Source organism: Scophthalmus maximus, chromosome 10 (assembly GCF_022379125.1).
Source record: "Scophthalmus maximus strain ysfricsl-2021 chromosome 10, ASM2237912v1, whole genome shotgun sequence".
NCBI classification, from domain to species: Eukaryota; Metazoa; Chordata; class Actinopteri; order Pleuronectiformes; family Scophthalmidae; genus Scophthalmus; species Scophthalmus maximus.
This window is the reverse complement of record NC_061524.1, coordinates 24,071,307-24,096,163: the sequence shown is the minus strand read 5'-3', so window position 1 is coordinate 24,096,163 and position 24,857 is coordinate 24,071,307. Positions and strand designations below refer to the sequence as shown.

The following is a 24,857-nucleotide window of genomic DNA, read 5'->3' as shown; positions in this document are numbered from 1 at the left end:
TGTTTGTATTCATTTTTCATCCCAGCACATTCAAATGTGAGGTTACAAATAGCATTTCCTTTTTTCAAAATGGAGTAAAACATATTTTATGATTTGGCAAATCCATCCAAATATCACATATAACAGAATCAAACCGTTGTTCGGGACAATGCACTGTTTTTTAGTGCGACTGTATGACAAAAGTGATGATGTGTAAAACAAAAACATAAACATCTAAGTTAGATTTTAATTTTACTGTGCGTCATTTTTAAATTTTTTATTTAAATAACTACAACATCGAATTAGAGCTGAGCCCCAAGTGCTGTGACTTTGTGTTCACAAAATTATTTATTATAAGTATCCCAAAAAAAATCTTCTGTATGTATGTACACAATGATGACGGACACTTAACACTGTGAATACAAGTCTTGCATTTAAAATATTAATTGAGTTCAAGTACGAAAAAAAAAGATATTAAAAAAAACTTTGAATGTTGTTATATTACAAAAATGTTAATGTGCATTAAGTTTCCTGTGGTTGCGGTGGGGCTAACTATTTCATATAATATACTGTTGGGTTGTCATATCTATAATTGTGTTTCGTATGGATGCAGAGTGAGGTCATGGAGCCTCTAACCTGTCAGATGACGAAATGTGACATATTTTCGGCTTCAGTCTTTGTGTGTACAGAATAAAGGGAGTTGATAAGGACGGTGGTTCACAGGAAGAGGCACTTTCTACTCCGCCTGCACTGATGGGTCATCGGCCTTGACTGCAGGACGTGAGACTCGGGCGTGGCACGAGACTCGGGCGTGGCGCGAGGCGTCGACGTGAACTCACTCACAGCCAAGACATCATTGCAGACTGGAGCGGGGAGATCACACAGACCTCAGAGGCGTCCCATCCATCCTTGGACACGTTCGCTGGCTTTGGTGGGAGACTGGGTGTTCCTTGTAGATGAGGTTGTCTTCATCTGCAGATTTTCCCACCGTTTCTTGCCTCCGTATATTGCCACAAATGATGATGATGGAAGGTCATACTATAATACTGCTGCTGCCGCCACTACTACGTCATTTTAGATCAGTTACCAGCGGTTGAACAAATGCATTAAAAATCCTCTTTCAATCAACTTTCCTCGGCAAAGAAGTGACCTCTGGGTTACACAAAGTCCACATTGTGCACACTTACGGTTTCCTGTGCCCTAACAGCCGGTCCAGACTTTGAGGGCATTCAACCGCCCTCCGTCCGGGCGGGCCACCTTTTCTAATTGCCTTTCGGATACACAGGTTTGTGTTCCCCTCAGCTCTGGTGCACCACAGGGAGCCTCGTCCCTCAAGTCCCCTTCCTCCCCAAGCAGCAGCCCCTCCAGCCGGGCGCCGCGTTCAAACCGTTGCACCCATAATCCATCACTTTGTGCTGAGGTATTTTATGACACTGATTCATTGCCTCTGTATTTACTCAGATCGTTTACAGCTCACCACAGACAACAGAAGTGTGCTGTTTGCCAACGGTAACATTTATTCCGTCAATGCTGGAAACTCAACAACGACAAACAATTTATAGATTGTCCTACGGGGGACATGGAGTCTGTATAAGAAATACAAAGGACTGACACGTTTACTCGTGAGCTTTACATGTGGCCATTTTGTTTCCCTGCAGGCTGGCTGCTCGGAACCCGCAGAGTTGGGATTAGATCATGATAAATGGATAAACGATGTTCTTTTAGCAATTTTCCAATTAGAACACATTTGGCTGGTTTGTTAAGGCGACATGAAAGCGCCACATTAACTCCGCAAAATCCCACAATCCACCCGACTCTTTCCCATCTCTGATTTTCCTAATTATCCTTAAGGGCTTGTGTGGATGCCAGGAGTGACTGATGTACGGGAACAGTAAAAAAGAGAAGAAAATAGGCCAAGGGGATGTGAGGAGGGGACTCAGCAAACAAACTGGTTTCGGCTGAAATGTCCTTGAGCTTTTATGTGGTCGTCTGTCAGGACAGTTTCTGAAGTTGACCTTGACCTCTCTGACCTTTCCCTTGCTCTTCTTCCCTCACCATGTCACCGCTCGCGCCTTTTGGAGACGCTCCAGCCACGCAGAGAGCGGCGCAGCTCTTCCGCTCCGTGCGTCACGCAGACCCACCAATGCCCGGGCTTGTTGTGAGTGTCTGAAAAGCGACTCGCCTCTCTGATGCGCTGCCAGCAGAGACGTAAAGTCGCGTAATTGGTTGCGCAGCGGAGTTTGTGTTAAATGCCTCTCGGGCTGAGCGCACTCCCCCCTCTGCGCCACTGAGCTCTCTCGTCTCACAGCGCTGCGTGCAGAGAGGGAACTTTCTGAACTCTCCTCACCTTCTATTTAACTTTTTAAAACGTCTTCTTCCCTCTTCTTTTTTGGGGACTTTGAATCATGTTTTGGTCACTGTTGTTGTGCGTAATCGCAGCCGTGGCGTCCGCGCCGGCAGACGCGCAAGTCTCCAGCCGGTATGTTGTCGGATGTCCTGCTCGGTGTGACAAGTCCTTGTGTCCCCGGCTACCGGCGGACTGCCCGGCGGGTCAGGCCCCCGACGCATGCCACTGCTGCCCGGTGTGCGCGTCCGCTGAGGGCGAGGCGTGCGGCGGCAGCGGGAAGCTCGGGGACCCCGTGTGCGGAGAGGGGCTGGAGTGCTCCGTGCCCGGCGGCGTGGCGTACACCGTCACGGTGCGCAGGAGGAGCAAGAGCGGGGTCTGCGCGTGCAAAGCCACCGAGCCTGTCTGTGGAAGCGACGGGGTGTCCTACCGCAACGTCTGCGAGCTGAAGAGGGTCAGCCGCCGGGCGGAGAAGCTGCAGCAGCCACCTGTTCTTTTCATCCAGCGGGGAGCCTGCGGGAAAGGTAATGTCAACCCGGATAAACAAGACCCCCCCCAAACAAACTCGGATATCGAGTAAAAGCGTCAGAGATTATTACTGGTTAGTTACAAGACGAGTGTGTGCCGGGGGGAAACTGTTGTGGGCCACATGACCTCTTGCAGCAGGACCCTGGGGCTCAGGTATAGGTGCATGTCTACATGTCCTGGGGTTGTTTCTCCTCAATTTGCTCCTGAGCACAACCCCTCAATCCCCCACTGGGAACTTGACACAGATGTCTTTACTAAAAGCTGCATTCAGTGGCACACAATCCCCATGTGTGTCTGGGAAAACAAGGGGCCACTATTCATGTGCGCGTCCCTCTTGTCCCTGCATCCCAATTAGACTCGATCAGAGAACCCTTCGCCCGGCTCAATGGAGTCATGAGCTCTCCCCCTGATGTACAGCTTGATTTGAGCCTTTGGATTATCTCTGGTATGCATTACGTGCAGTCACATGGCCGTAATCTGTTTGACTGTTTTATACGGACCATGCCAGGGCAGTCTGCTACACATTAGCTGGGCAGAAAAAGAGTTTTCAAAGTTTGCCTACCTCAATTTTTCCAGCTGTTATTTAAATTCACAGTGGACTCCCAACATCTGAGACTACTTAACCATTTACACCCTTTCACCTGAATGGGAAAGTGACCTCAGTGATTCAGTGTCTCAAATTAAAGAATAAAATGAATAAACAAGTGGAATCATGGAATCTTCTTGTTGAATTTGACTCATCCAGCAGCCATATTTATGACTTTCTCTCTACAGTGGAAATTAAATATTGTTCCAATACTGTTGCAGAAGTTCCCACACAGTTGGACTTGCAGGTTGCCTCGCTTTCACCTCCTGTCCAGTTGATCCCAAAGCAGCCTCATGGCATTTCAGTTTGTCTGACTTAAACCCCCAGTGTGTAATTTTTGTTATTTCCCGGCGGCATCTGGTGGTAAAGTTGCAAACCGCAACCAACGGAGCGACCGACAGGGGACACTTTATGGTGGCACACCGCTGATTCCATTTCCGGTTTCCGGCAGCGTCTGAAAATTCAACGCGAACGCGACGTGTTCTGAACCGTTTTGTGCAACAACCGCATTCAACACGACGCAGCAGCAATCAGTTCTTCTCAATGTTGCACACTGTAGCTTTAAAGACTGTGCTGCTCTTCGATCATATGAAGCCTCCGTCTAGTTCCATCGGTCCATGATCCCGCAATGAGGCTGGAGGCAATCCCAGCTGACATTGGGCCAGAGGCGGGGTTCACCCCGGACAGGTGGACAACGTATCGCAGGGCAACATACACAGAGACACACAACCAATTTGCCGATAAGATCATTTAATTTCAAAATGTGCTACTCTGATGCAGCCGCTGTCACGACTCTCTGACCTTTATCAATGTCCCATCCATGTTTGTTTGTTAAACTTATAACAACTTATAACTACTAATAATGCTGCTGATACAGTAGCTCCCGCACTTTGTGTGTTCAGGTCATGTTGGAAGGTTCTGTACCTAAACGTATGCTTCAAGGCATTTCATTAAAGTTGTGTGTTAAGAGTTTGTATTATTCTAAATGTTGACACCTTTTGACACTATTTTACTGGAGATAGTGTAGTAGGTTAACGCTGTCGCCTCACCGCAAGAGGGTTCTTGGTTTGAACCGGGATGCGGATGAAGAACCCACCGTGCTGCCCCCATCCAGTTCCTTTCTTCAGAAGTGTTGGGTGCTTATCTTGCTGTAGGATGAAACTCTGTCTTTGTCTATTACTTACCGTATGACTTTTTTGCATTTACTTCCATTGCTGCAGCAAACTGTACGTCAACCAATATCTCAATCCATGAAAAAGTGTTTCCCATGACATTTACGTGATTTTTCAGGTTCTGGTGACCCACGCTTTTTATTTTTAACCTGGAAAAACATGGGGATGTTTTGACCGGTACTGTAGTTTGTTTTGATCCATCTGAAATAATTGATATGCGCGAGTGTTTCAGTGTCGTGTGAAAAGCATCTCACCCTAATCAGTGGAGCGCAATCATGAACACGCATCATTCCTCGTCGCCGCCGCTTCATGAAACAGCACAGCCCCGACTGAGAATGTGGGTCTGTACAGTTAAATTAGTGAGGCGTTCATCATCATTACTGCTGTGCTCTGTGTGTGTGTGTGTGTGTGTGTGATTTAACTTAAAAACTGGCAGATCCAAATACACTTGCACAGATGTGAGGCTACATGTGCTAAAAACATTGTATCTTTCTTCAGTTTTTTTTCTGTGTGTGTGTGTGTGTGTGTGTGTGTTTTACTCATGCAAAGTGGGCACTATGAGTGCAACTGAAAACCTGTTTGACCTTTACCTTACCTCAAGGCTTGGACAACGTACTGCCCCCCCCCAAACCCAACTCCGTCCTCCTTCTCCTCGTTCTCTCTCTGTGTCTCACTTCCTCCTGTCTGTTTCTGTTGTCACTCATAAATCACAGTCACATGAAGGAATGCCTGGCACCGACTCAAAGCCACAATCCCTCCTCTGCTGAAGACAGTTAAAAACAGGCAAAGGGGCACCAAGGAAAACACAAAATTAGCAACCCATATTTTTGGGGGGGGGAAAGGTTTATGTGGATCAAAAACTGTGCGGGCGCGGTGCTAGGGTAGACTGTAACGCCACATTTGTGTGTCAGTCATGTAAGCAACTTAAATGGTCAAGTCATTCCTAGACGGCTAACCATGTCTGAACCAGAGCAAGACTGTGGTGAGCGCTATGGATTTTTCCAAGGCACCCGGTGTAAAACTTCCATCGCTGCAGTAAAAGCGAGTCACATTTCCTCCGGTACCTCAGCTGTGCCTCTGGCCAGGCAGTCGGAGTTTAATGTCCTCTGTCGTAGCGTCCAGCGCGTCTCCTTCGTCGCAATGAAGCTCAGCCAGAGACGTGATGGGGGCCGTGCACTTTGACAATGAAAAGAAGCCCAGCCCTCTCCGAGCACATTCGACTGCCCTGCAGCCGGGCCCCGTGTTAAGAAAACATATGCAAGTGCACTTTGCATGATGTCATCTCTTGTCTGGACGTTTTGGATGGCCATTATTCATGCTGTTCATTTTGGCAAGGAAAAATTAGGTCAAATATTTTGCTATGACCTTATTTGTTAAAAAAAAATGACCCATTTAAAAAAAAACAACAACAACATAACGTTTGCAGCATTTCCAAGCCGTGATGGATAGTGACAGTGGAGAACTCACAGGGAAGTTGCTGCGGGACCGAGGGAGGACATGCAGCACAGATCCCCGGCTGGAATCTTATGCTGAAATGATACTAGACCACGGTGGTGCCGCAAGTCATACAGTTTTGACTGCATTTTTGGCTGCCTAACACGAGGAATCTATATAACTAAAGTAGTAGATTTATTAACCATCTGTTGCGATTTTGATCAAATTGAAAGCCCCACACGAGACCATACTGCCCGTGATGGCGCTGACAGCTGATGTTGCTGAATGCGCTCTGTGACTCAGGCTGGTGACATTGTGCTGAATGTGCACATTCCTCCCCAACTTGTCTAAACCACTCACAATATTAAAACATAATCTTTGCGCTTCAGGTCGTCCTATCAGACTCTGTCTCTGCTCCTGTCTCTGCATGTCTGCCTGGTTTCTTCATCTATTCCCCTTCCTGCCTATTATTTCTGTATTTCTCTCCCCCTGCTCGACCACCTTTGCTGCAGCCTCTTTCATGGACAGTTTTTCCTACGATTTCATCCAATTCTGACTTCTGTTTTGTTTGTTTGACCTTTTTTCCTCCCCCAGATGGTCATTCTCCATCCTCCCCTCCAGACCTCCTCTCTCGCTCCTCTTGCTAAAGTTGGACCATGATAAATCTTAACGTGTTGCATTGACGCTTAAATCTTAGAGCTTCAGAGTCACACAAATGGCTTTGCAGTCACCTGGAACCTGGTGTGCTCTCTCATTCAGTCATTTTGATTAGCTCAAACTGAAACTAAATTAGAAATGGAAAAGTATGGTTCGTTACTCATGCAGTTGGACAGTGGGTCACCTCAAAATGTGTCAAAGATATAAACAGCAGGAAGAAGTTCGACGGAGGAAAAGCTGAGCCTCGTCAAAATGAAATGATTCATGATCTCACAATTTAATCATTGAATATGCTTATTGAACCAAAATCCATCTCTTGCCCAGTGTTCACTTAACTAGAGCTGCCTTCAGACATGCACTGACGTCCGGACTTTGTCCTGAACTTCTGAGGGCTGTCGCCTTCGCCAAATGTGAACGACAAACTCCTGAGTTTGACCTTACTGTATTCACGTCTATTCCCCGGTGGAGAGGATAGGAAAAACGCAGCAGGTACTACGTATGGGAACGCTGAAGGAGAATAGAGGCTGAGAACTTGAGCTGGGACCCTTGTGGTGAAGGGGGGGGGGGGGGGGGGGGTTATGAAGCTGGGGGGCTTCATCAGCTCTGTGATTGTAAAAAAAAAAGACAGAGATGGCCAGAAAAAGAGAATTGTTCCGTTTGAAGGACTTTCCCATCACTGAATGCTTGATTTGACTCCAGAAATAACCTTTGAGACATGTGGTTGTTGTTAACCGAGGGTCATTAGCACGATTGCAATCTTTTATTTTCAAGATTTTGATTAACCCAAGAGTCATTAACCCACCCATCCCTCTCTCATTATGTATTCCATATGGGTTGAATCCTTTCTTCCTCATGTGTAGTTCAGACACATCTAAACACGCAAACCCTGACCCGATTCCTCCTCGTCAACTACGGACCAACCTCTTGACTGACATAGTGGGACCGGAGACCCACAACACTGTAGTTGGGTTTCAATCTGGTCTTCACCAGAATGACAGCACAGGATAAACCTTACCTCAGTCTCACAACAAGTGTCCTGTACAGTAATAGCGTTTATCACAGTATTATCATTCTGTTACAGTAAGTGTGAATCTGACTTCCTTTACCTGTCTTACTCGTGGTCATTTTCCCCATATAGTTTATAGTTTTTGTCCGTCCTCATATGTTTTTGAATCTGCGTGGATCTTGTTAAGGTTGAAGGCATTGAAAATGTCTCATTGTTGATCAGCGTCGTTAGTAATATCAGAATGAATTTCAGGCATTTGCTTTTTTTAAATTTTTTATTAATGCATGATTATTTCGGTATTTGTATTTGTAATGATGTTTAATGACGCAGTGTATTGAGGATTAGAAGGCCCTCAGAAAGGGGTTGGGGGGATTATGTAGAGGCAGAATGTGTCCTGATCTTGTTGGTGCAAGTTCACTCTGACCCACAGGTTGCTTTCAAGAGGGCTTAGCTGCAGTTAGCAATAAGATTGCAAACTAATTTTGAATGGCTCAGTGGAAGCCCTAATAGCTCATTTGCCTACAAGAAGTGATATTCTGAGAAGCCAATTTTTAAAAACCAATTATTAAGGTCCTTTTCTGTAACTTGCTCACCTGCTGACAGCCTAATGTTGGTCATTGTGTCTTACTCCAGTTTCTATAACCTCCTTGTACGGATGTTGCTCGTGTATGTCTTTTTATTTCCCCACGTATAGAATGATCATGTGAAAATAGTGTGGAAGCGGTCGCTCTTTCGTGATGAACCTACAGAGAACTTTCACCTGAATGCACAACCGTCCGTTGATTTACTGTTTTTACCTTTGGCGACGATTCAGTGGCTGGATGAATTCGGGTCAGACACTAATCGGGAAGCTTCGCATTCCTTCTTTCCCTCCACGCAACAGAGTTAAACGTTTAGGATGAGTTAGCAACTTCTTGGCATCTGAGGAGACAGCTGCTTTTCCGTTTTGACTCGTAAGTCAACGGAATCCTCCAGCAGTCAAGTCTTTCTAATCTCAGCTCAGCAGCAAAATAATGCGTCTGGCCCTATAATGTTACTGAGCTGTTCGCACCGTTTGATTCATTAATTCACATTTTCTGACAAATCGTCACCGCTGGGCTTTTACTGTAAGCCCTCAGTAGGCCCCAGTAGGCCCCAGCGTCTGGTAGTAAAGTCCTGCGTATGTGTGAGGAGGCAGCAGTCGCCGCGACCATACGTATCCTCATGATGACCGGCGACCCTTTGACCTTTCCTCCAGCACCACCGCGGTGCTCCACCACGTGTGGTCCTGAGTGACATCTCTCGACAATTATATTTCTTTGACAATGGATGAAATTCACCTCACTTCTGTTATCTCTTCACTTTCTTCTGTACAGAATGACAAAATACTTAAAAATCTAAAAAGGCTTTCAATCTTCCTCAGCGGTAAAATATGCCTGACAAAGCTCCACTGTTTCCAAGCCTCAGATAGACAGACAGACAGACAGACAGACAGATAGACTGTGATACAGTCGTCATATAAAACCAGAATTTCCCTCCTGTGGTTCGGCAAATGTTTTCATACCATATAATTTAGCGGAATGTGTCAAGACGTTGCTCAGTCCGTGCTCGTGTGAGATAAGCGGCACCTCGCGCGGAAAACTCTCTCTCTCTCTCTCTCTCTCTCTCGTCCCTTTACCCCTTCACCGTAACCCGCGACACCCCAAGGCCCCGGGGCCGCCTCTGACTTTGTCCTCCAGGAGAACGTAACGGCTGAAAAATGTTCCCCCGCGAGACGGAGTGCTCGGAGTTACGTGGCAGAATGAGGGTTCAGGAGCGGAGGGATGAAAAGCTCTGGGGAGTCTTGATTCATAGCTCGGGTTTAACTGTCTTCTGGGGTAGGACTTAATTACCAGGTAAATCAGTCAACATTTCCTGACTTGCCCAGCGCTGGGTAGATGGCGGGGTGGGTGATTCACTGCGTTTTGGCAGTCCTCGTACATACAGTCTCAGACAGTATATGTGTGCGTGAGCACCAGTTTGGTCTTGACATCAGACCTGTTGACGCTTTAAGGATATGCAATCAACTATGGAGGAAGGCAGTGAGGGTTAAGGTGAAGGTTAAATATGTATTTGGTTCATTTCCCAGGTTAAATATTTGCAAGTGAGCGTGCGTTGCGTGTGTGTGCGACCTGACCCAGACAGTCTCCGCCGCAGAGGAACTGTCGTCTCTCCTTTTCCTCCTCTGTGTTATGATAAAGGGCACTTTCATCCGACGGTTTTCTATTCTCACGCAGCTCTTACATCATGCAGTGTGTCAGTGCCTTTTCTATTTGTTTTTACTCGTCTGACGTCCTGTGTGTGTGTGTGTGTGTGTGTGTGTGTGTGTGTCTGTTGCATTTCCAGCTCAGGACAATCCAGACAGCCCAAGACACAAATACAACTTCATCGCAGACGTGGTGGAGAGAATTGCCCCGTCTGTAGTTCACATTGAACTTTACCGCAAGTAAGAGCTGTGCATCTGTGTGTGTGTGTGTGTGTGTGTGTGTGTGTGCGCGTGTGTGTGTGTGTGCGCGTGTGTGTGTGTGTGTATGGGGCCAGACTGAAACACACTCACGTTTACAGCCCACCTGTGCACCTTTCTCAGCCTTCTCCAACATCTTTTCTCTTCGCCGTCTCCACAGCTTTGATGCTCTTTCATCTCTGCCTCCCCTTCGTCTCCGACACCTCGATTCTCCGTCTTCCGTCGCCTCTGTTCCGTCTGTCACTGTGGTTCTTTCTGTTTTCCCAGTTTTTAAACCTCACATGCTTTCGTCTTTAACTTCAGTGTACGATGCTGTGATGCGATGCATGAGTTTTGGTTTCCTCGTTTGTGTTCCCCTGAAGACGTCTGTTGAAAGACTGAAGACCCCTCCCTCCTCTCTCCCACCATTGTCCCCTTCACCCCACAGGATGACCTATTCCAAGCGGGAGGTGGCAGTGGCCAGCGGCTCTGGCTTCGTGGTGTCGGAGGACGGCCAGATTGTGACCAATGCCCATGTCGTGGCCAACAAGCACCGGGTGAAAGTGGAGCTAAAGAGCGGCGCCTTCTACGACGCGAAAATCAAGGACGTGGACGAGAAATCGGACATCGCCCTCATCCAGATCGATGCGCCGGTCAGTGGGCCAGGAAACACACCCGACCAGTAGAGTGGCAACTAGAGCTGCACTGACATCACCGATGTGAAATGTCGATGAGACTAACACACACACCCACATGTTTTCTGCTCGCTTGTATGATGTCGCCGCCTGTCTCAGCCAGGTGTCTTCTCAAGGAATCGATTGAGGGAGTGAGATGAGAGAATAAATATTACAGTGTTACACTTACTTATGTCATGTCACATCCGCCGATGCTAGTCAGTCCAACACTTTGCGTCATATCTAAGAAATTAAAAAGGAAACAGTTTGGTCTCTGTGCAAGCATAGACCCCTGGTTGCCCAACCACCAGGAGAAAGGTAATAGGCAAATGTTTTTTTCACAATTGAACGATTTATGAATCACTCGGAGTGGGAAAAACAGCCAAGGTTCTGTTGGCAACGCCCTCTGGGATCAAAACATGAACGCATTGCTCAGTGGGCGTCGGGACATTGGAAAGCCAGGCGATTAAAGTGTGCCTCGGAAATGTTCTTAACTCGCATTTAGAGCATGAGCGGAGTAAAGTGAGAACGCAGGTGCAGCCAAACGGGGCTTTAGAAGGCAGCCGGCGGGCTGTCAGCCCTGATCCCGTTGGCATCAAACGCGACAGGCTGCAAAAACAACCGACAGGTATCGCACAGCTCTTCTCACGAGAGGCTGCAGTCAATTGTTACCGAAAGACCCCCCCCCCCCAAAAAAAACCTGTGGCCGGTGTAAAGCCTGCACTGGTATGCAAAAGAACGGAGGCCGCGTGACGGACGTTCTCTCCACACCTTTTCTCTTGGTGCCCTCGTGCCCCTGTCCGCCTGTGGCTGCCTCCTCGTCGGCCGGGTGCGAGGGGGCAGCCACGATGATACGCGTTGATCACAGCCGAGGAGGAATGCGAGGCACAAAGCCAGGACCTATTGACTGGGAGTCGCAGGGTGCGTTTAGGCAGCTCACTCTCATGGCTGGGTGACGCGGCTTGAGTAGATGTCCATGACAGCGGCGCAAGGTGCATCACAAAGACGTCCAGTTTCGGAATGAGGCCGAAACACTGAGGCTTTTGTTCAGCCGACCGCGTGAGGGAAGTGCGCGCTGAAGAGCAGTGACAGCGGCTTTGTTTTTGTTCATCCTATGATAAAAGCTGTTCGGTCTGTTGGTGACAGACTGATCTTCATTCTCTCCCATGGTCGTCCACATCGCATGCTCAGCCTGTGCTGTGTACAGCGCCTTGTTTCAGATTCAGGAAAGACTGATTCCTCATGTTGTAGACACATGAGAAATACCTAATAACCAAAGTATTGGTTTAAACAGCGAGCAATGCCGAAGTATTTTACCGCCTTTCACCCGGAGAATGTATTTTGCAGCAGTCCTCTGCATGACACCAGGACTTGTCCTGACTGTAAATAATCCAACAAATTCAACATAGCGTCTGAATATGTTTTGATATCGGCTGTAAGTCGTTGGATCAGGTCGTCCAGGCCACGAGTCAGTGATGAAGCCCCCAGGTGAACTGTGGTCTCATGACTCATGACTGTGTGTGTGTGTGTGTGTGTGTGTGTGTGTGTGTGTGTGTGTGTGTGAGAGAGAGTTTTCGGAGCCAGTGAGAGTTAATAAAGCAGGAAATTAAAGGATGAGTGAGTTGTGATGAGAAGGTCGGATGACAAGTATAGTTTTCATTTATGATCACATTTAAAAGAGTAAATATAGTGATCCAAAGACATTTTATACTCAATGCTTTTTAATTTCAGTACCTTAAGTCTTGCTTGGCCATTTATACTTTGAAACAGCTTTTGGTTGCTGAGGGAGAGAGGACCCCCCCCCCCCTCCTATATCAACTTCTTTGTAGGCTAAGAGATGGAGGAAACAATTCTTCATTCTGTATAAATATACATGAAAAAAAAAGATTAGTCACTGTCTGGGGAACAAAAGGACGACTTTGGGTCTAAAAAGACTGAATTTAATGATTACATGGTCTTTTTTTAAAACAAGGACTGACTGAGGAAGTGATCTATTTATTGTCAACACAGACGGGAAGAAGTGACTCAGCAGGACACTCTAGTGCAGTGCCCGGTCATAACCAGCCTGTGTGAATGACTGGTGGCCTGTGTCCGTTCTAAAAATGAATTTGCATTTCCTGTTGAAAGTGCTGTGTGAATGCTGATCAGCGGGAAAGCAGCCCTATTATAGTATGATGGGTACGCGACAGAATTTAGAATGTGAACCATATCCTCTCAGTCTTCTGTCTCTCTCAGCTCTCGAGCCAGTCAAACTGAGCAGCAACAGCAAGCGATGGGGAAGTCATGCGTGCTCTCTAAGTTGTTTTTTGAAGATTGAGATTTTAAGAATAAAGATCGCCCGAGTACAAAAGTTTTTAAATGAGGTCAAACATTTCATCTTTAGATTAAGAAGCTTTTTGAGTTTTAGTTGGTAGAAAGCACTCACACACGCATGAATTGGGCTGTTTCGAACCAAATTCACCATAGTTGGGTTTATGAATTCATATTCTGATAGGTGCTGACCACTGCTCTCAATCATCCATCCTTCCCTCCCTCCCACGATCTCATCTTCATCACTGCTTCTTTAACACCAGTACGCCAGAAGCGGCCGCAGATAACCAATAGACAATTGCTCCACTTTATGAGTGAGGTAGTTTAAGGTTCATTTCTTTCCCTGAGAATAATGTCTCGCCTCTCTTCCCTCGTCTGTGTGAATTTGGACTTTATTGGTGGCATGGCCCAGTCCGCTCCCTGGGCTGTGGTCTGCCCCTCAGCGCTGGGGAATACATTAGTCTGTCTGCAGCAGCTGGAACTTCAGAGGGGAAGGGGGGAAAGTGCTGCACTCACTTGTTCCTGTGGAGAGAGTGTGAGGGGGAAAGAGGAAGAGGGAGGTGGTCAAGGCCAGGAAAATGGATCCATATGTCGAAAGGACGACGGGAGCTAATAGGCTCATGGGTGCGCCTCGTGATGTGGCAACGGCCCAATAAAGATAGAACTTGTTGTCCTGCAGGTTTTAAAAGTCCTCGCTCTAACCCCCAGTCAGAAATTGGACATGGTCATATTCACTTGGACACACTTTCACTGATTTGGATGTGTTTACCTGGAAGGACTTGCTGGACTCGCTGAAGGACATTTTGACTGATATTGAACTTCCGCAGACTTGCATGCAACCATACTGTCTTGGAATGACTTCAGAACACCTAAATGTACTGTGTGCAGGGAGCTTTCCATATAATTCCAGGTCCTTTCATCACACGACGTGTGCAGTCGCGAGTCCGAGTCGTTGATCACACTTGGTTCACGCTGAAGCGCAGATATCAGAAATAACAGAACTGAACTGAACGTTATCCCATCATATGTAAGCATGGGCACAGTTAGTGTCGTAAGAGTAAGAGCTTTTTAAAATGTATTATATATATATTATCCTTTCCAAATCCAAGCACATACGACTGTAGTAGTGTACGGACTGCATTGATCTTGGTGTTTATCTTCTCTGTTGGAAGCTGCAAACCTTAGCATGCCTAACTAACTAGTTCACTCACCTCAACAAAAATCCGCTTCCCAACTGTTGCAGTGTGGAACGAGTACTGGCCTCATGTTTCCCACAATTCCCCCTGAAAGACAATAGCACTGTTTGTTCCTGTGCTATATACCCATCCGCTGGTATTAAGACTCCCAGACCATTCTCTCCGGGAGAATTGCCTGGTGTTGGTTCTGGACGGGGCTATTATTGGAATATTTATGTGTGTGTGTGCGTGTGTCTGTGTTTATGTGCACAGAGGAAATAGAGGAATGCGCCCCGGTGTAGCTGCATCTACAGTATCTGTTCATCAGCAACATTTGGTAAATGTTTCCCGAGATGTAAATGGTCTGTATTTATATTGCGCTTTTCTAGTCATATCGACCACTGTGCAGGAAGGTCACATTCACCCATTCACACCCTTTCACACAGCTCTGCTGTTCACTGCGCTTTTTACACATTACATTCATACAATGTCAGCATTTCCCTGGATGAACAGTACTGAATCAATTATTCATATCAGCGTGTGTGTGTGTGTGTATGTGCATGTGTGTGTGTGTGTGTGTGTGTGTGTGTGTTTGATTGTGTGATCTCTTTGGCTCTTTTCCCACCTTACTGCATCCTTGAGCATGGGAACCATTTGGTTGCAGGGACAAGGGATGAAAGAGAGAGGATGGGTGAGGAGGAAAGGAGGATGTGATTCATTTCCCTTCTGCATGTCTCTGAACACACACACACACACACACACACACACACGGGCCGGGTCCTAATGCACTTTTTTCTCGGCCTACTTTTGGGCTGTGAAATTGTTTCGCAAGCCTGCTGGAGAGAGGCAGCGGCCTTTGCCCCAAACTGTTTCTCCTGCCGGATTCATATGAGGCATGATGGAGACGTTTTTCACATCGAATGAGGGAAGACAAACAGACGGAGCGTTGGAGACGTTCACTGACCACTAATGTTAGTTTCTCTACTAGACACAAGGGCACGATGCATTAGATATCCTCTTACCCTGCCTTAAGGGTTAGTTCACACAAATTTGAGGTTTTACTTTTTTCTGTCCAGGTTTTGTAACCCTCCTCTGAAATCGTGTGTCTCTGTGAAACTTACTGTGTCCCCCTGTGTAGAACTAACTCTGGGGAGAGTTGTTGTTGCTCTTTTAGCCTGTTATGCCTTTAATTATCTCACAAACTCCTTTATTGCCCGTGTCATACTCTACAATTTTGTTGTAGGCTTCAGGAGAGTGCAACACAAAAGGGACTATAACCATTTAGTGACCTGAAGCTGGGATCCAGCGACCCTCGGAGTTGCTGGAGGAGATTCCAGTGAGCTCCCCCAGCCAAATAAAGAAAAGTCTAGACTGCAATATAACCACTCGAGACATATATAAGATATACGTATTAGTATTACCATCATAGGTTTTACTCTTGCCACCATTATCTCTGCAAAGAGGAAAACATTCATCCAGTGTCTGTGTTCGAGTTCAGGGCTGGACCATATCCAAAATACGAGGTCAATTCTGAAATGGTTAAAGAAGTGCTGCTCATATATTTTAGGCAGTTTTACTGAAGCAAATGACCACATGAGACCTCATCTCCTCTCATCATTGTGATTTGTGAAGTTCAAAGTTTTGCGGTGTCTGGCCAGAGCTGAGACGCCCTCGAGTACTCTGAGCTCGCACGCAAAAAAAACCTACACATACACACGGAACTCGCAGACATATGTTTGCTCTTACGCGGACTGAAAACCCCTTCCGGACGACATATGGAAACCATAGTGGTTTCCGCACCGGTGTCAGCAAGGATATGGCTCGGCCGGGGGCGTGATCTGAGCGTGTTGCCCCGCAGTGCGGGGAAGATGTTCTTCATGTGTTGGACTGTGGCTTTGATTCGCATCGACTTCTGCGATTATATACGACGTGTGTAATTTTTATTTATGTAAAAATATCTATTTATATATATGATAACATCACCTACAATTCTGTTTTTGGTTTTTTTTCACTCTTCCAAACGTGCACAAACAGGCATTCATACACACTCAGATGAGTCACTCACACAGCTCACAAGCATCCAGACTGGAACACAAACTAACACACCCCCTGTCCCCCGCTCTCCTGGTCCTCCGACTTGATGGTATACACGAGCATGCTGAAAAACCGGTCCCCTTGTCATTGGCGCAACCCTGGGGCCACGGGTTCAGACATCAACGGTGAAACACACTCGGTGTGCGTTCGAACGTTGCCAGGTGGAACTTATGGAGGTATGTTTCCCTGCTCTGAAGGCACCTGAGTGAAAGGAGCAGGAGCGCCTCAGTGACTGAGGCTGAGCTTGTACGCAGTTTAAGGTCACACACCGACCCGGCCAACCAACCAGCGCGGCCCGCGTGTTTGAATCTGTGTATTTTGAAGTGGTCGGGGTGTGTAGCCGAGCGCTGCCAGGTGTGTGGGTTTTAATTTACAGAGGAGGTTTGGGAGGGTTCATGCCCAGGCAACCTCCTCCCTCCCTCTCTGTGTGTGTGTGTGTGTGTGTGTGTGTGTGTGTGTGTGTGTTTGGGTGTGTGTGTGTGTGTGTGTGTGTGTGTATTCGTATGCGTATTAAAGTACACATGTGACTCAGAAACTATTAGGCCCCAGTCCACCCCAGCTCCTCTGCAGTTTAAAGTTTGCACCTGGTCTCCTATAGTCATAAAATGGTAGTTAGTGCAATGGCTTTTAAAAATGAACCTCCAACCCCATGCGCCGCTACGTCTTCGGTCAGGACAAACAGAGCTGTTTAGTCCTCGTTGAATCTGACGCCCTGCCTTTCTCTCGTATCTAAACACTCGAGAACTTGGGGGGAAAAAAAAGCGTGGTTTGCCTCGGATAATGTAAGAGAGAACTCCATGGCACCGCCACACTGATGTTCAGGCAAAGACAGTGTGAGGCAACACACAAGTGGTCCCCTGCCCAACAAAACAAGAAGCTCTCATTTTCAGAACGACGATGCTATTCTCGTAGACCACATCAGATCTTTCTCAAGAAACTCTGCAGAGGCATATGATGGGTTTTTCCAAGATATTCCTCAATTGTTGCTGTTTTGGTCCTCAAACCCCCCAAAAAAGAAAAAGATATCTATTTTGGGTGATGAGCTGCTTTCTGCCAGTGCGGGCTGCATGCATCGATGTAATCTCAAGCAAAACTGCATTTGACTCATTGGTCTCACTCCCTTCCTGTGGTCCGTGGTATTTGTTGTCCCCCTCATTCACCTGGCCCTCTCCCCCCACGTGTGGTTCCCTTCGGGCCGAGTGCATCGCAACCTTTTGTTTCTCAAATAGCATGGTGAGTGACTTGGGTGGTCGAGGGAGAGTACATGGCGAGATGATTTTCCACGAGGCGTTCCACGTTGCTGAATAGTGGATCAGTAAGTGATGCGCAAGCTGAGGGTCTTTCACAAAGTGGTGCAGTCTGTTTGTCCTGACTTCTCACCCAGGCGCCGTGCGGTCGGCGGCAAACCGACGTGTTTTACAGACTTTCTACATGATTTTTCTGAATGTGTTGTGACTTTATTTTGTGTGTGTGTGTGTGTACCTTGAGAAAAAACTTTGATTAGCATTTATTAAACTACGTCAGAAGGTTTGCACCTGTTTGCAACAGTCGCCATGGCACCACCAGTATCACTAGCTGTTATGGTCACCATGGTGACCAGCAGTGTGAGTCCTGAATGTGACGGCCGTGACTCACATCCACCTGACGTCCTCCCTCTCAGCTGTGTGTGTGTGTGTGTGTGTGTGTGTGTTGCTCTTGCTTCCTCTCTCCATCTGGTTATACTCTTATCACATGGTGTAGAGGGGGATGGGAGCGAGGGCTGATTAGACACACTGCTTCTCCTCTGTCAGGTGCCCGTTTACCTGGTTTATGTACACACCATCTGCAGCCTGTGTGTGTGTGTGTGTGTGTGTGTGCTTTTAACATCCTCACACTGTTCAAACAAGTCTGCAGGCATCAGGAACACAGCCGCGGTGTGTGTGTGTGTGTGTGTGTGTGTGTGTGTGTGTGTGTGTGTGTGTGTGTGTGTGTGTGTGTGTGTAAGGAAAGGTGCAACGTGCGGTTGAAAGGTTCTCTTCCTCAGTTACTGGCTATCACTATCTTTGTCATCCTCTAATAATAACTTCAGCCCGAGGGTCTCGATCGCTGACAGCGAGGTCTAACACACAACTCAGTCAAAAGTGCGTGTTGAATCCAGGTGTCTTATTTAGTTTAAACAACGTTTTTGAATCAGGTGTCCGTTCTAAGTTCTCCAGACATCCATGAAACGAGAAACGTGTATGCATGCATGGGCAGCGTGGGTGTCGTGTTCTGTGAGTGAGAATTATATGATTTGTGATTTGCCTGGGTTTGCATATTTCACTGAGTCCTTTTGTCGGCGTTTGCCAGCTTGTGTTGCTGTCTGACTTACCTTACAGCCTCCTCTGCCATCTATTTATAGCCCTGAGCAGTCTAAATGGATACACAGGGGAAGCACAGCTCCTTTTTTCCCCGAGATAGTGCTCGCCTTCTGTGAGGGCGTTGGAGTCTGTGCACAGACTCAACTCAGCGATGTGGTGGCGCGTGGGCTCTTGACTGCGGCTGCCCAACAGCGATGAGTTCATTCAGAGAAGGAAAACCGTCACTATGGGTGGATGCATATATCTTGTCTGTGTCTGTCTGCAGAGGCACATTCTCAGGAGCCTCAGTTTCCACCGCTCGGTGTAACCCGAGCTCACGCTTACTTGCCGTATATCAGTCGGTTTTCCAGCATCTGTGTTTGTCAGCACACACTCGCAGTAGCGAGCGATGTGTCGGCGAGACTGGACTCTCGGCCCATCGTGGACCTGTTCGCCGTGAATGTCACTGGAAAAACGGTCATTGATTTAATATGGGAGGATCGCCATGCAGCATTGAGTGGGTTGTGTTTAGAAGACTTGTGGTTCTTCCGTAATTATTTCCTCCCTGTCCTCTCATAAAACACATTATCACGTGTCATCTGTTGAGTGATTGCAGCACTGAGGAACTGTGTAACGGAGATTTTTATTTCAGAGCTCTACTCGTTACAAATCAGTAACGATAACACATTCATGAGGGTATGAATTTAATATTCAGTACTTCCACCTAACCCGCCATGCTCTCCATTTACTTTACATACACTGTATTTTGTAGCTGTATTATTGGCATTCAGATCTCTTGTCTGGCTTTCACTATCACACACAACATCTCTCTGCGACGTCCCACCAGTACTGGCCACCTTTAAAATACAGCCACATTTACCAAGTCATCCAATAATGACACCTTTTCTGTGTATATGTTAAAGCATTTAACATTCCTTCGTGCAAAAGTCCATATTCTGCAATGGCTCATGTTTTGTTGTCCTTATAAATTCTGCCTCCGGGAATATGAACACTGTCCCCTTGTGTCTCCCTCGTGCAGACCAAGCTGCCCGTGCTGTTGCTGGGCCATTCGTCGGACCTGAGGCCGGGGGAGTTCGTCGTCGCCATCGGCAGCCCGTTTTCCCTCCAGAATACGGTCACCACCGGGATCGTCAGCACCACCCAGCGGGGGGGCAAAGAGCTGGGCCTGAGCAACTCCGACATGGAATACATTCAGACCGATGCCATCATCAATGTGAGTGGAAACATGAACTATTATGGAAACACTTTGATTGATTCTCCGACGAACTCAAATAATGAGCGGCGTATCTTTTTCACAGTACGGCAACTCTGGAGGGCCTCTGTTGAATTTGGTAAGCAACTGTATCTTATTTACTTTTTTGATTGTAATTTTCAGTTGTTTGTTCCCAGACGCTTAAGTTGAAGTTTGCTGTTTTAGGATGGCGAGGTGATTGGGATCAACACCTTGAAAGTGACGGCGGGCATCTCCTTTGCCATACCCTCAGACAAAATCCGACAGTTCCTGGCGGAGTCCTACGACAGACAGTCCAGAGGTACGAGCTTAAACAACCCATCCTTTTTTCAGTCTCATTGCTTCTATCGGATCACCCGCAGAACATGTGACAAATGTGAAAATTGGCTTCAAAAGTTGGACCGGGATTATATGCAACGTACAGTAAAATACAGAATTTAACACACCACTTCTGTGGTTATTTATTTATTTTTAAGTCCCTTTAGTGTTTCTGCTCTTCAGCCTAGTGTTTTGGCCCAACACCCACGTGTATTTTATATGTGACTGCCTACATGGCTGCTCGATTTGAATTTTCTACATGATGAAATAAATTTAAAAAACAAGCCTCCCCAAATTTATGACGAAACGCACATGTGCAAGATTAGTGAGACAATCTGCGATCCGCAGTCTGGTCTAAAGTAATATTCCTTTCACTCACATACAGAAAAAAAAACTCCCTGGGGATTTCTCTCATTTTTATTTTTTGAGGTCAGCAAGCAGCTTTCATGAAACCAAGGACTCACTGGTGAACGCCAGAGGATGAATGATTGTATTTGCATTGTGTGGTTGTCTGTCTCTAGGGAGAGCAGCTGCTAAGAAGAAATATATTGGTGTGAGGATGATGACCCTGACTCCAGCGTAAGTTGCACATCAGCAGTGAATTATCAGTATTAAATCTGCAGAAATGTAGTCAATTATTCTGGTTATTGTGCTCTCAAAAATGATCAGTGATAACTAAGTTCCCCTGTGCGACCTCTAGACTGGCCAAAGAGCTGAAGACCCGACACCGTGACTTCCCTGACATCGCCTCGGGAGCTTACGTGATGGAGGTCATCGCCAAGACACCGGCTGCAGTGTAAGGGCGATTTTTGGCACGTTTCGTTGTAACAGTAAAGTCTTCCACTGAAGTGCGAATGCAAGTTGTTTCTGGCTCTTCCTGAGCCATGAGGTATTGTCCTTGGCAATTAATGCGATAATACACACGTGGGCCTAATGCACACGAGAGTCTCACCCCTCCTACACACAGTTCCCACTGCCCTCTCACAATGTAGATAGACAGTATATATTTCCTTTTTTTGCTCTTTTTTAATTTGTGAACTGCAAAGTGTGCGCACTGACACACAAACCAACACACACAGAGCCCCCGTACACAACTGTCTCAGTAGCTCGTGAATTCATAACTCACTCCTGCGTGCCTGGAGTGCCTGGCCTTCCAAAATATCCCCCTCCTCCCACAATTGCGGCCCACTCCAATCAGCCAGCGCCACAGCTCCAGCAGAGAGATGCTGAGGTCAGCTCTTTCCTTCAAACCTCATGCAGGGAGGTTACTAGCTGCACTGTGGTTTTCCTGCGCCTGCTCAGCCGGCCCACTCAGAGTGGTCTCCCCTACAAGGCCTCGTCGGACTTTGCTCATCGCGTAAAACCACCCTGCTTTTTTGCATAAGCACATTTCTGTGGTTCCTTTCAAAGTCCCTGCTCTTTTCCGAGGCCTGCCCTTCCATGCGTTTGATCTCGCCTTGTTTTGTGCTCGTTTATGGACTTGGGGGAATCTTGACCCTGCCGCGGAGACCCTTCCACTCGCCGCGTTGAGGTGTCACAGCAGCTGAGCGTGACTGAGCCGCAGTTGTTCTAGCGGCTGCTGTTACATGTGAAGGTGTGGTGGTCTGTGCTCGCATGTGGATGTGATGAAGTAGCTGTGTTGAGAGTGAGCTTTTGATGCCGCTGCGGCTAACTGCCTCGGCCTGGGTGTGATTTCAGGTTTACTAGTTTGTTTTTGTTTTTTCAATATGGTCGTACATCTGCACGCAATGTTTTCATTTGCTAACCCTGTTGTGCAACCGCCCCGTCGTTATCGCTCCGTCATTTACATTTTTACAACAGATGTTGTTTGTCATACATTGTGCTCACAGATATGTTGTTTTTACGTAAAACTAGAAACACATTAAGTATAGTTTGTGAGCAATTACGTCTGTAGACCATTAACCAGCTGTTTTTAGTCCAAAGAGGACACGTACACATTTATTATTAAAAGATAAAGGTCATATTGTATATTTTTGTCGTCGTCGTCAACAAATTCCATGAAAAGACCAAACCCGACAACAGTGAGTCAGTCTCTCACTGCGTTCTGAGTGGTTCCTTCTTGAGGTGTGAATCTTTAAGAGTGGGTCATAAATAAATGCTTTGATTCAAACAAGTCATTCTCTAAAACAGCTGGCCAATTTTAGCTCACACTACTCAAAAGGGGGTAAGCTGTGCATTTGTGGAGGTCTGATATTCACACTGATAGTCAATAGTTTGAAAGTGCTGACGAAGTGAATATTTACTGCAGCAGTGTATGTGAAGTAAACAACATTGATGTTTTCATAAATGTGTGAAGGACATTTTTTTTTTTACAACAATGAAAGATTTTTTTCACAATAATAAGACTCAAGGCTGAGCACCTATACGCTATTTATTTTTTTAATTCCCATCTGTATCTGACCTAAAATGTCATGTATTTGTGAAGATATGACTCAAAATATCAAGTTTTGCCTGATCTCGTAAAAATTCCTCCCAAAATGAAATCACCCGTTACCGTAGCCGAGACCTATCTTAGATAAGATTTTAATCCATAACTTATCTATCTATCTGACAGACCAATCACAAAACCTTACAGAAGTATGCATATCACCAGACTTGATTTCTTACAAACTATGTCCTGACTAAGATCATATCCATATCAGCATCAAACTATTGTCTTTGTTTTTTGTTTTTTTGGGGTATTTCTGCATTAATGAGATGTCATACAGTGTAGTGCTGACAGGAAATCCGGTAGAGAGTGATCAGGGTTGACATGCAACAACTCCACTTCAAGTGGTTACACCGTGATCAGACTGTGAGCCAGTGTGCGTCACCATCACCAGCTTGTGTTACCTCCCAGACCCATACGCCACCTTATGTAAAAAATGCTGCCATGTCACTCTGCTAACATAATCAGACCCCACACGAGTCATTCCTTTTTCTCTCTCCTCCAGTGGTGGACTGAAAGAGCACGACGTCATCATCTCCATCAATGGTCAGAGGATCGCATCGGCGACTGATGTCAGTGCCGCCATCAAGAAAGAGGGCACCCTGAGGGTAGTGGTGCGGCGTGGAAATGAGGACGCTATTCTCACTGTTGTTCCAATGGAGATCGACCCTTGACCCTTCCCCCCCCCCCCACAAAAAAAGTCCCACCACAGGAGCTGGAGCTAGGTTTTACTTGTCACCAGTGGACCTTAAAATGGAGATGGGCTTCAGTGACACACCCTCTCCCTGTGGCTAAAGGCCAGTGGCGCCACACATCCAGGAAAATTTCTGGTTTTGCCTTGAAAGGAACGACTGCGCAGATGCTGTGTAAGCAGTACTGTTATTTTGTTTTCCATGTGTGTTTTCACTTTAATACTTTCATTAACGCTACTACTGTTTGGCCACAAACATACAAATTTGTTTTTCATGCTTTTTCTTGTCTAATAAGGACTTTTGCTCAGTCTGGCCTTTTTTTACGCAATTTAGAGACTCTGGGCAAATCTGATTTGTATAATTGTTGTTTTTAAACTCTTTTTTTTATGTACTGTAGATTTTTTTTTTGTTTTTTATTATGTGCTGTATCCTCGAAAAAAAATAAAGGGTTGACCTTTTGTTTTTCACTCACCATGCTGACTTTCTCATTTTCTTTCTCTCCATCTCCTCTTTTTCAATCAGTGCTATACTCTCTCTCTCTCTCTCTCTCTCTCTCTCTCTCTCTCACACACACACTTCCATTACAATATTTTCTTTGTGGCGGTGCACAGTTTTCCTTAACCAATGCTCGTGCACATGCACACACACACAAAGAAGGGCATAAAACCAATCAGGATCTGGTTTAAATTAGATTTTATTGCCGTCACATGGGTTTGATATTGGTCTGGTGTGATTTCTGGGCCAGGGGCTCTGCGGACTGACCTCAGAGACAGCAGTGCGAGCCAAATAGAGATCCGAACCACAATGCAGTGGCCACAGATGTGGGGCTCGCATGAATACGGATAGTTCTGTTTGCCACGTGAATTTTGGACAAAGAGGATGAAGTGGACCTTATGAGAACTACAGAATCTGACACACTACAAACAGCTTTTAGATTTACAAGTCTGGAAACACATTTGATAAATGTGAAATCTGTACTGGAGAAACTTTGCAGAAGATTGCTTTGCAACAAACCACATCTCACATGAATAATCTGTCTATAGATGGATTAAACTTAACTCGGAGATCTCCTCATAGTATTTGAGGTACTAATGTTGTCATTCAGCCGTGGTTTTGCAGTTTTTACATGTGATTCGCAGACCATTCCTCATATATTCAGGGAATATTTGTCCTTCATCCCCTTTTTTCCCTTGCCACACGCCTCATGGAAGCTACATTACGGAGAAATGCTTTCCCATGATGTCAGGCAGCCCATAGGCCTGTGTCATAATCACATATTATTTTAAGGATCTATGGGACATTTAAAAATATTTATCTTCAAAGTATAATTACATACTGGAAGCCCAGTTGATAGATGTACATATTTGCGGTCAAGGCCAAAGGTGAAACTTTTGAAAAAAAACAAACC

General features: G+C 46.3%; 1 protein-coding gene across 1 annotated transcript; it reads left to right on the top strand.

Moving 5' to 3' along the window:
• The first annotated feature begins 2,166 nt into the window (after positions 1–2,166).
• Positions 2,167–23,921, top strand: LOC118283659 (serine protease HTRA1A-like). The gene is made up of 9 exons (XM_035605921.2): positions 2,167–2,847; positions 10,071–10,170; positions 10,616–10,820; positions 19,778–19,972; positions 20,058–20,090; positions 20,177–20,291; positions 20,830–20,887; positions 21,009–21,104; positions 23,263–23,921. Exons 1-9 carry the CDS (start codon positions 2,385–2,387, stop codon positions 23,429–23,431), a joined length of 1,434 nt encoding a protein of 477 aa, XP_035461814.2. The 5' UTR covers positions 2,167–2,384; the 3' UTR covers positions 23,432–23,921.
• Positions 23,922–24,857: the final 936 nt, after the last annotated feature.